This window comes from Macrotis lagotis, chromosome X (assembly GCF_037893015.1).
Source record: "Macrotis lagotis isolate mMagLag1 chromosome X, bilby.v1.9.chrom.fasta, whole genome shotgun sequence".
Taxonomy (NCBI): Eukaryota; Metazoa; Chordata; class Mammalia; order Peramelemorphia; family Peramelidae; genus Macrotis; species Macrotis lagotis.
Genome location: NC_133666.1, coordinates 636,525,531 through 636,536,808, shown reverse-complemented (window position 1 = coordinate 636,536,808; position 11,278 = coordinate 636,525,531). Strand labels below are relative to the sequence as shown.

Here is an 11,278-nt window from a genome sequence, read left to right as displayed (position 1 = left end):
CAAGGAAAACTAACACGGGCGGAAGGGCCGCTTCAGACAGGAGCAGGATCCCATTTTGTTGGAGTTCTTCATGAAAAAACCTCCCACTGTTCATATATGTTGGAAAAGGGATTCCTTTCAAGTGTGGGCTGGGCTGGATGACCTCCAAGGTTTCTTCCTGCACTGAAATTCTGATTCTTTGTGAATCACTCCTCCTCTCTGCAAAATGAGGCATTAGACGATATGATTTTTTTTGTTCCCCACCCCCCAGCTCTGGCATTCTGTGTCCTATGTTCTAGGCTGTGTTCTATCTGTGCTCTATGTTCTAGGGGATCTTTCAGTTCCGATATTCTGTGTTTTATGTTCTCAGGTCACTCTCAGTTCTAACATTCTATGCTCTATATTCCAGGACCCATCCTAGTTCTGACATTTGGTGTCCCATATTCTAAGTTCTCTTCTAGTCTGTGTTCTGTGTTCTAGGGTCCCTCCCAGCTCTCACTTTCTGTAATCTAAGGTTTGAGGATTATCATTAATAGATCTCAGAGAGTAAGGAGCATCATGAGTCCCTTCAATTTCCTACCCAACACCTCCTTTGTGGAGTTATCCTAGAACTCTGAGGGTGATGATAACTGACATCATACACATGCATATACGTGTGTGTGTGTGTGTGTGTGTGTGTGTGTGTGTGTAGGACATGTTCTAGGATATCTCCATGAAGGAAGTGTTGGGGAGGAACATCCTCACCCAACCCCTCCCAAATATTGTCACCTGATCATGTATAAAGCATGTTCATGGAACATTATCTATATCTAATCTATCTCTCTATCTCTATCTCTATCTATCATCTATCATCTATCTATCTATCTATCTATCTATCTATCTATCTATCTATCTATCTATCTATGTTTTTGAGAGAAATGAGGCAATTATGTAGAATTAGAGCCAAATCAAGGGCACAAATTTTAGGGGAGGGTTGAAAGGGGTTCTTTGGGGTCAGGAAGAGGACATGATACCCAGCTCGTTCTCTTCTTTAGATGTCCCTGTAGTTTTCAGTGCCAGACGTTGGCACAGCAGGCAGTGAGTCTGGACCCCAGGCACCAGCTGAACCCCAGGGGAAGCATCATGTTTCTTGACTACAGCTCATAGCTGGGAAATGCATTTCCCCCCATCCCCCTGGGATGCCCTCCCTTTGGATCTTGTTGACAAAAGCAGGCAGGGGAGGGGTAGCTAGTGTTTAATATTCCACTCAAGGGCCTAGCCTCATGGCTGACCTTCTCCCCAGGACTTGTCTCCCATTTACCCAGGCTTGACCTGAGCTATGGAAAAGTCAAGAACTCCAAACATCTGAGCTTGAATGGCCCTTCAGACATCTAATGGTAGAGCTGGGAGGGGCCTACCAATATAGAACATTCCAGATGGAAGAACCCTACACCTCTTAGAAAGAGGTTTGCTTCCCCACTTCTCTGAGCCTTCTCCTCTACTTTCCCACAGTCTCCTTTACCTTATATTTGGAAGTCTGTTTTCTGTCCCCATTCCCCTTGACCTCTTTACAGCATGGAACATTGGATTGTCCTTGATAACCTCATGCTCCTTGGCTCCCATAACACCCTTCTCTCATGGGTCATCTCTCTTCTTTACTGGTTCCTTATTTTCCTCTTATCCCTAATGGTACCTAATGATTCTTGTGCTTGGGTCAACCCAATCCTGGTTTGGGGGTAAGTGGGATGAGAGATGTCTTCAAATGGAATTTTTAAAGGATGGGGGAGATGCAAGATAGTGCTCATGTACACAGATCCAGGCAGAGTGGATGTCCCTTTCCTGCCCATAGCAGAGGTCAGACCAAATGACTTTATGATTTTTCTTTTTTTCCGTGGGAGTGCTTGTGTATATAAAGATCATTATTGTCACTGGGGGAGAACATCTGTTCACCTAGACTTGAGTCAATGCCAAGCCCATGAAGAGTCAGACTTGATACCTTAGCACATCAACAGATATACTTTACCACCCAATGACTGGCACTAGAGCCCATCCACTGTAAGTGTGAAGAGGATATTGGAATATCATCCATATTATCAGAAAGCTAAAGATAGTAGTAGCGTATGGGCAAGAGTCAAGTAAATGAGTGAAGGAGAGATAATATGATCATAGACTTTAGAAATGGAGCCTCCTCATTTAGCAGATAGGCAAACTAAGGCTCAGAGTGACTTGTCAATGGACACATAGTAAGGGGGTGAGGTAGGATTTGAATCCAGGTCTCTTTGGGTCCAAGTTCAGTACTTCACCATGAAGCCTCAGACCTCCTCATCTCAACCTTGGGAGTTGGTGACCCAGTGATTCATTCTTTTCATTCCACAATGCCTCTTGCCTTCAGACCCATACACTTCAAGTTCAACAAGAGAAGCAAGGACAGTGACCATTATGGTTGTAGGGTGGAGGAGGGAGAAAGATAAAGACATCAGGGTTGAGTTGGGCAGAGAGGAGCTCATCTGGGGTGGTTGCCAAGGGGGATGAAGCGTGTTAAGGTCTGTTCTTTTTATAATGCTAAAGGATTGCGAGGGCTTTCAGCACCCTCTAAATTTGATATCCTAGCTGGAGCAAAGCCCCCAGCTATCCCTCCCTAGTTACAGCTCTGGCATTCTGATATACTAGGTTCTCTTATCTCTCTCCACAGTCTCTTCTGGTGAACTCTACTTCCATATTTTCTATGCAGATGAATGCCAAATATATAGCATTTCCAATGTCTTCCCTGAACTCCATTTCCATATATATATATATATATATATATTTTAATTTTTGAAAGGCAATGGGATTAAGTGACTTGCCCAAGGCCACACAGCAGGTAATTATTAAGTGTCTGAGGTCGGATTTGAACTCATGTACTCCTGACTCCAGAGCTGGTGCTCTGTGCCACCTAGCTGCCCCCATTTCCATATTTTTAACTCCCGTTTGATGTCCCCACCTGGGGATCCTGCTAGCATCTCAAACAATATATCTAAAATGAATCTGATCATTTCCCCTTTCTACCTAACTTCTCAATATCTGTTATATAACACCAATTTGGGTCACAACTTTTTCTTTTGAGGCAATCAAGGTTAAGTGACTTCCCTAGGCTCACATAGCAAATAAGTGTCTAAGATCAGATTTGAACTCAGATCCTCCTGACTCTAGAATCGTGTCCTCTGTGCCATTTACTTGCCCCTCCTTGGCATAACTTGCACGTTACCTTTGACTAGTTCTTTCCTCTTGCTATCCATCTTTTCTACTATGGTGATATCTCTTACATAGGGTTCTTCCTCTCAGCTCTCTCTTAAATTGCCCCAGTTCAACCCCTCATCTCATCTTGCCTAAACTCCTGTAAGATCCTTCTCATTGATCTTCTGGCTTCCTCTTCACTAATGTCAAAATGATCTTTCTTTACATTTTTATGGTGATATCACTCTTCTTTCCAAAAAAGATTCAATGACTTTCTATTCCTTCCTGAATACAATTTAAACTTAGGACCCTGGCCTTTAAAGGGTTAGTTAGATTTGATTAGGTTTGTAGTTAGATTTAAAAAAAATATATTTATTTAAGGCAATGTGGGGTTAAGTGACTTGCCTAAGGTCACACAGCTAGGCAATTATTAAGTGACTGAGGTTAGATTTGAATTCAGGTCCTCCTGACTCCAGGGCTGGTGCTCTGTCTACTGTGCCACCTAGCTATTCCTGCAGTTAGATTTTTAACCCTCTTCCTCCTGCTTCTAATCCTCCCTTTTTCTCTTTCTTTTTCTTTATTCCCCTTTTCTTTTCCTTCTAACCCTAACCTCAACCCTTCCTCCTATAGTGGCTCCTAGTCTTTACAACCAAGGATCTCACCTAATTTCTTTTGTTTCTTTTTAAAATTTGATTTCAGTTTAAAATTTTATTTTTATTTTTATTTTCTTTATTTTTAACATGTATTTAATTTTCCCATTTACATGTAAAGATAATTTTTTTTACATTCATTCACAATTTTTTTTGAGTTTCAAATTTTCTGCCTCCTCTTATTTCCCCTAAGATGGTAAGCAATTTGATATAGGTTATATACTTATATTTCTAACTTACTTTTCAGCCTCATCTTACGCTTCTCTCCATATTCTATATAGCTCCTGCTGTTTTTTCCTATCCTGTTTATTATTCCCTGTTCTTCCTAAATGATGGAAACTTCCCTTGTACCCTACTCATTCCTTCTCTATCTTCTACCATCTTTAAGGTCCACTTTAGAGATCCCATCCTGAAATCATCCCAGTCACCTCCTCCCACCTCCTCTGCACCCCCTCCATTCCCCTGCCTGCCAAGTGCAAATGATCTCTCCGGCCTCAAATTTCCCATAGTGCTAGGCTTGGCTCTCCTGGGCTCTCTCACACTCCCCTTTTCCATTGGTTCTTTGTGTATTTGTAACACCCTCCTAGACTCTTTGACTCAATGCCCTTCCAGGGTAGGTACCAAGTGATGCTTCTGCTGCTCCTCCCAGCCCTAACCTCCTGGTTCACATGAATAGGTATCAATCAATGTTTATTGAATTGAACTAGAAAGGACCTAGGGATTGTCCAATTGAGTCCTCTCATCTTACAGCTGGGGAAATTGAGGCAGAAGGCATGGAAGGTACCCTTCTCCTTATCCACAAATAAACTTCTCCCTTTTAAACACAGTTCTGAGATGGAAGGGGTTGATGAATTACTTATGACCTGTAACACTGATGCTGGCAATCAGGTCTCAATATGGGAAAACTTACTAGACAACAATGCAACCTTCATCTGTTCCCCCCCTCCCCAACCTCCCACCTCAAGTCAGCTAAACAAACCAGCTTGCTTGAGGGCAGTTTATTCAATTTATAGTAAATGAGATTGAAGGTTGGGGGGAATAGCTGAGTTCCTTCACCTATTAATTTGAAAATTGGGATTCAATTTCTGGCAAGCTGAGAAGGAAATTTCCTGGCAACTAGAGCTTAGTGCACTAGAAAGTTCTCTAGATGGGAGTCAGCTCCCTCCCCCCACCCCAAAAGTCCTGGCTCAGCCATTTACTCACCTGTGACCTTCCCTCCTTAGGCTTCCAGCTTGGCAGGAGAGAGTTGAAGTGTTTATTTGACTGAATGCACTGACTATTTGGTCACTTGGCTGTCCCTACTCTGACTTTCTGTGTCCTAGGGACTCCCCCCTTCTGTCTCTAGCTTCAACACTCTTGTGTTCTAATGAGCCTTCCTGCTCTGACATCCTGTGTCCCTAGGGCCCTTATGGCTCTGGATTCTAAGCCACCCCTACCCCATATAAATTCTGACATTCTGGGCTTTAAGGACCCTCCCAGCTCTGACATCCTGTGTTCTAAGGACCCTTCCAGCTCTGACATTCTATATTCTAAGGACCCTTCCAGTTCTGATGTTTTGGGTTCTAAGGACCCTCCCAACTCTGACATCCTGGGTTCTAGATGAGTCTCCCAGCTTTGACTTTCCATGTCTTAGCATCCCTTCTAGCTGAGGAATTCTATAATTTAAGGTCCAGTCCCTTCTGCCTCTGAGATTTCTCCTTTTCCCTCCCCTTCCCAGAGTCAGTAAGACTCCCTGTCTTACAATGAATGCACTGGCATAATAGCCAGCTCTCCATCCTCCACTCTCACCTCACCCTACCTGCACAGTCCAACCTGTTGCTCAAGGCTGAGAGAGGCTAGGGTTCGAATCCAGCCTCAGACACCTGCTAGCTATGTGACCCTGGGTGAGTCACTTCACACTGTTTGCCTCAGTTTCCTCATCTGTAAAATGATCTGGAGGAGGAAATGAGATCTGCCAAGAAAAGCCCAAAGAGGGACATGAGGAGTTGGATTCGACTGAAAGGACTGATCGACAACAGTGCTTGTAAGCAGGTGGAGTTGAACCCAGCTCTTTGGATCCAAGCCTGGCATTCCCTGTATCAGGGGTCTCTTATTAGGGATTTGTTTGGTCAGGACTAGTCCTAACTTCCCCTTCTTTCAGTATCTCCTGGCGGGGGGGGACACTGGGAGCAGGGTAGAGAGGGTAGACCCTGGCAGAGGCCACTCACCAACAAAGGCATCCAGCAGACTGTTGCAACTACCATGATGCCCAGCAGCTGGGCCATCATCTCTACCTCACTGTCTCGCGGTCGTTGGCTGGCTGCCTCCTGGTCGTGGTAGACCCGGCAAAGGGTGATCACGCTGATGGTGTTGAAAATGAAGGAGAGAACCACAGAGAAGGCACCCAGCAGTGAAAAGAGGAGGCCAAAGGTCACATCACCCACTTGGGACCCCAGAGTCAAGAAGCACCAGGAGCCCGGGTACTGGACGGTGTATCGACCCAGGCCAATGACGGGCAGGACACCCAGGCCAAAGGCGGCCGCCCACACTAGTCCCACGGTGGCCCAGGCCCGGTGTTGGGATGCAGCCGCAGGGCGCGAGAAAGGCTGGTTGATGCCCACGAAGCGCTCGACCGCCATGGCAGTGCCCAGCAGGAGTGGGCTCAGGCCGAAGAAAACCATGGCTACCCCCATGAATCTACACAGGTGGCAACCAGGGTCAGTGCCAGCCCAGTCAAAGAGGGTGACATGTTGAGAGACCACCACAGAGCCAGTTACAAACAGCCCCAGGAAGTCAGTGAGCACCAAGCCACAGAGGAAAGTAAGGAAGGAGGAGCGGGCACGGTAGCTGCTCACCCGTCGAGCACCAGCCAACACCGCCAAGGCCACCAGGTTAGAAGCAAGGCCCACAAGGCAGAAAGTGGCAGCAAACCAGGGTGAAGCGATGAGTCGCCGCTCCTCCTCGCTGATGTTCATCGGCCGGAAACAGGGGCCTGGTGGGGCAGAGTTGCTGTGGTTTTGTAAGTCTGTCATCAGGCATGAGGTCACCTCCCCTGGCAGGCACATGATGAAAGTGGGACTCACAACCCCATTCCCTGGCAAAGTCAGGGCTGTAGGATGGCGTTGGCTTGCCACGCCGGTGTCCACTTCAAGGGCACCCCTGGGAGGTAGAGACAGAAATATCAATTATACTGGCATTGTAGAATCTAGAGCCAGCCAGAAGGGAACTGAAACAGGGAATGTCAGAGCAGGGATGGGGCCTGGACTCGAGGATGGCTGTCAATCAACAAGCACTGATTTACCTCTAAGTGGGTACAATGCAGAGTGAGAGAAACTCAAAGGAAGGCAGAAATATGGGACCTGCTCTCAGGGAGCTCCCATTCTGAGAGGGAAGAGAGTATGTGAATAACCAAGGTACAAACAAGAGATAAAAAACAACCGAAAGTAATATCCGAAGGAAGGCACTGGGGGCAGGAAAGGAGAGTGGGGTGGGGAGTTGGGAAAAGTTTCTAGTGGAAGGTGGGATTTGAGCTGAGTCTTTAAACCAGGGAAGGCTGGGGAGCAGAGGTGAGGAGAGGGAGCTCAGCCCAGACAAAAGTGTGGAGGTGGGAGATGGAGAGCCCAATGAAGAGATCAGCAAGGGGACCAGAGAGGTGGTATAGAGAACATGGAAGGGAGTAGCCACATTTAAGGCTTTTAAAATGTCCAATGGGGGAGCCTGGAGCCAAGAAAGCCTTAGAGACCAGGCAATCATTTTATAGAGGGAAAACCCTAAGATGGGGTACAGGATCTGTTAAAAGTCACCTGGCAATAGGGGCAACCAGGTGACACAGTGAATAGAACACCAACCCTGGAGTCAGGAGGACCTGAGTTCAAATGTGGTCTAGCTGTGTGACCTTAAGCAAGTTACTTTAACCCATCACCTTGTAAAAAAATTTTTAAAAAGTCACCTGCAAATGAAGGTTTCAGAAACCCTCAGGAAGGTGAGGGGTGGGATGGGGTATTTTTTTGGCAAAGGCATTCTGGGGACCAGAACCTCAGGATTCTCTTCCAAGCCCTACAAACTTCTATACTACTACTACTACTACTACTACTACTACTACTACTACTACTACTACTACTACTACTAACTTCTGATCCTGGGGAAGGGAAATAAACATTCATTAGTCATCTACCGTGTGCCAGGCTAGACAGATCACCTTACAAATATTTCCTTGTTTGATAATCATAGAAGCCCTTTGAGGGAGATATTACGGTTTTTCCCATTTTATAGTTGAGGAAGCTGAGGCAGAGGTTGGATACTAAATATCTGAGGCTGAACTGTATTCCGGGCTCCCCAACTGCAGGTCCAGCCCATCCACTGCATCACTGACCTCTTGAGCTGGTCTGGGAGCTGCCACTTGTTTTTCTAACCCGATCCTAGGAAGTGCATACTTTTTGGAAGGGGAAAGGTGACTGTCCAGCCTCAAGAGTGAGCCAGTGGCTCCAGCTCCCCGAGTCCGAATCCAGTTCTCTTTCCATGATATGGCTCCCCGCCCCTCGGCTCCTTGCCTCGGCCCCTTTCCCTTCTCATTGATTCCCTGAGCTCAGGCCTGTCCCCTTCTCCGCCCATTGAGCTGTTCCGGGGTCCCCTGGAACATTGGGTCCTGGACTGTGGGGGTGGCAGAAGTTGGTGCAGCCCCTCCTGCCGGCCACTGGGGTTGTCCCACAGAGATGAACCCCTACTATTAGGTGTGGGCCAGGGGTGGGGCCCACAGGGAGGAGGGGTTGGGGGCAGGGAGCCATGGAGGATTATTGAGTGGGGGGCAGGGTGATTATGCTATGGGAGGCCAGGGGAGCTTGGCCCTTGATGCTGGAACCTTCTGATCTTTCCCTCCAACTCAGGTCCTCTCCCCATCATTGTAATTGGGTCCCTGGCTGGGTCACTCCTCAGCTGGCAGTCGTCTGCCTCTTATCTTCTCTAATAAATTATCCAGTGGGGAATCAACTCCTGGGACCAAGTTTCTCAATTTTCCCTGCTCCCTGGGCCCCTGGCCAAAGCCTTGGAGAGCTCCTCCCTTGTTCCCAAGGTCTCCCCCCCTTCCCCAACCATCCTCCACCCCCTTGTTTGTAAGGCAGCAGAGTCACTTTCTAGCCCGGCCACATCTCTCCTAAGACACTGATACAATCTCCAGATGTGAACTGAAAACAGCAAGGCCTTCTTGTTTCTGCCACTAACCGGGGGTTCACTGTCCTTCTCAGGTCCTAAGACAACAGTGTCTGTTTCTCAACCCCATGTCCCCTCCCCATCTCCCCAGTAGACTTCCTTGCCTCCTTGGGACTCCAAATACAGATTAAGAATGAGGAAAGGACATTGAATTGATGCCCTCAGAAGCCTCCAACCCCAGATGTGCCTTTTTCCCTCATCAAGATGTCTCATATCCATCTTCCCTTGGATTTTATTGAGCCCCATCTGAGGCTTAGACTTATTTCTTTATGCCCGGACTTCTTCTCTAGCTTTGCTTCCTTATCCCCCCCCCCCCCAACTGTAAAGGGCCACAGTCATCTTCCCAAAGCTCTGATAAGGACCCTCCCTCGCTTAGGTGTATTCTGTGGGTCCCCACTGTACACATTTCAGATCCTCAACCTGACCTCCTCATGCTCTGCTCCCACTTTCTCTTTTCATGGGCTCCCTCTGCCCATCCCCTGCATGAAGAATTGTAGAATGTCATTCAGTCATCTGTGGATACAGAGAAGGGCAAAGTCCAGTCCCTTCCCTCAAGGAGCTCACAGTCTGAAGGGGGAGACAATATGCAAACAACTAGGGACATACAAGATGTCTAGAGTGCAAATTAGGAGAACTAACTCAAAGGAAGGCTCTCAAAATAAGGAATACCAGAGAGGCTTCCTGTAGAAGGTAGGAATTAGTAGCTGAGACATGAAGGAGAGCAAGGAAGTTAGGAGGAAGATAGGGGGTGTGTGTGTGTGTGTGTGTGTGTGTGTGTGTGTGTGTGTGTGTGTGTGAGAGAGAGAGAGAGAGAGAGAGAGAGAGAGAGAGAGAGAGAGAGCATATGTGTACTTCAGGAGAGGGATGAGAGGGTGGACAGTCAGGGGAAAAGGTCAGAATTGGGAGATGGAGTGTTTTATTTGAGGAGCAGCAAGGAGGATAGTGTCAGTGTATGGCAGGGTATGTTTTAAATATATATGAAAGGACTATAAAGGTAGGAAGGGGTCAGGTTTTGAAAGACTTTTGAAAGCTAAACAGGAGATTTCCTATTTGATTCTGGAGGTGACAGACCTTGAAGGGTCATTAGAAATCATTCAGTTAAAATGCATCCTTTTACAAATGAGGAAACTGAGACTCACAAAGTAGAAATGACTTACCTAAGGGAACACAGCTTTTATCTAGTAGAATAGGCAATGAGACCCAGCCCGGTGGTCTTTCTAATAAGCCTCCAGTTTCTCTACAGTAAAAGATAGAAGGGGGGGGTCAGAAAATGAGGGGCCAGGGACCATGGCTTTCATTTCTGGCAAAGTCACAGACAGTATTATAGGGAAGGTTAGTGAACCTCTTGAAAAGGAAGTGCTGATTGCAAAGAGCTGGCATGGCTTCACCTGAGCAACTAATTTCTTCCCTTTTTTTTTAATGGGGTCATTTGACTGGAAGGTCGCAGTAATTTTACTCATATAACTTAGCCTAGATTTTAGCAGAGCTTACAAAAGTTTTTCATGTTGTTCTTATGGACAGATTAGGGTGATGCGGTTTAGTTGGTTAGTTAGCTGACTTCAGAACTGACTAAATGGCTGGAGCCAAGGAGAAGTCATTGAGATTCAATGTCAACTTAGAAGGAAGTCTCCAGTCTTAGGGGACCTCTCTTCCTTTTTTTTTTTTTAAATGTTATTTTATTTTATTTTTTTCCAATTATGTGCAAAGATAGTTTTCAACATTTTTCTTTTTGTAAAGTTTTGAGCTCCATATTTTTCTACCTCCCTTCCTTCTTTTCCTCTACCCCACAACAGCAAGTAATCTTATATAGGTTGTATATGTGCAATCATTTCCATATTTGTCATGTTGTAACAGATTTGTAACATATTTCCATATTTGTTATGTTGTAAAAGAAAAATCAGAGTTAAAGGGGAAAACATGAGAGAGAAAAAAGAAACATAAAACAAGTTTTTAAAAAGTAAATACGGTATGCACTAGTCTGCATTTAGATCCTGCAGTTTTTTCTCTGGATATGGATGGCATCTTCTGTCACTAGTCTTTTAGAATTCTCCTTGGAGATCTCTCTTCTTGACCCCATAATTAACATTTTTATCAATGGTTTGGATAAAGACATGGAAGGTGTACTTATCAAAATGTTGGTTGAAAGGATCAAAATCAAAATCAAAATCTAAAACTACTCTGCATTTAGTACGATAAATTTAATTATTTATGAAGGGGAACTTTTAAACTTGGGCTAACCCCCCCCCCATAAGTACGAGATGAGTTGTTGTGAC

At 45.8% G+C, this 11,278-nt stretch overlaps 1 protein-coding gene across 2 annotated transcripts in view; it reads right to left on the bottom strand.

Annotated features, from left to right (window-relative positions):
• The window catches only part of TBXA2R (thromboxane A2 receptor), a 46,250-nt gene that overhangs the window by 11,484 nt on the left and 23,488 nt on the right, over positions 1-11,278 (bottom strand). The window contains exons 1-2 of one of the 2 annotated variants that reach the window (XM_074204145.1): positions 10,163-10,244; positions 6,029-6,959 (exon numbers count right to left, since the gene is read on the bottom strand). In XM_074204145.1, coding sequence (XP_074060246.1) covers positions 6,029-6,865 — 837 coding nt within the window. In that variant the 5' untranslated portion in view covers positions 6,866-6,959; positions 10,163-10,244. Of the gene's footprint in view, positions 1-6,028; positions 6,960-10,162; positions 10,245-11,278 lie in introns of those variants that run through there. The other variant, XM_074204144.1, reaches the window with a different exon arrangement.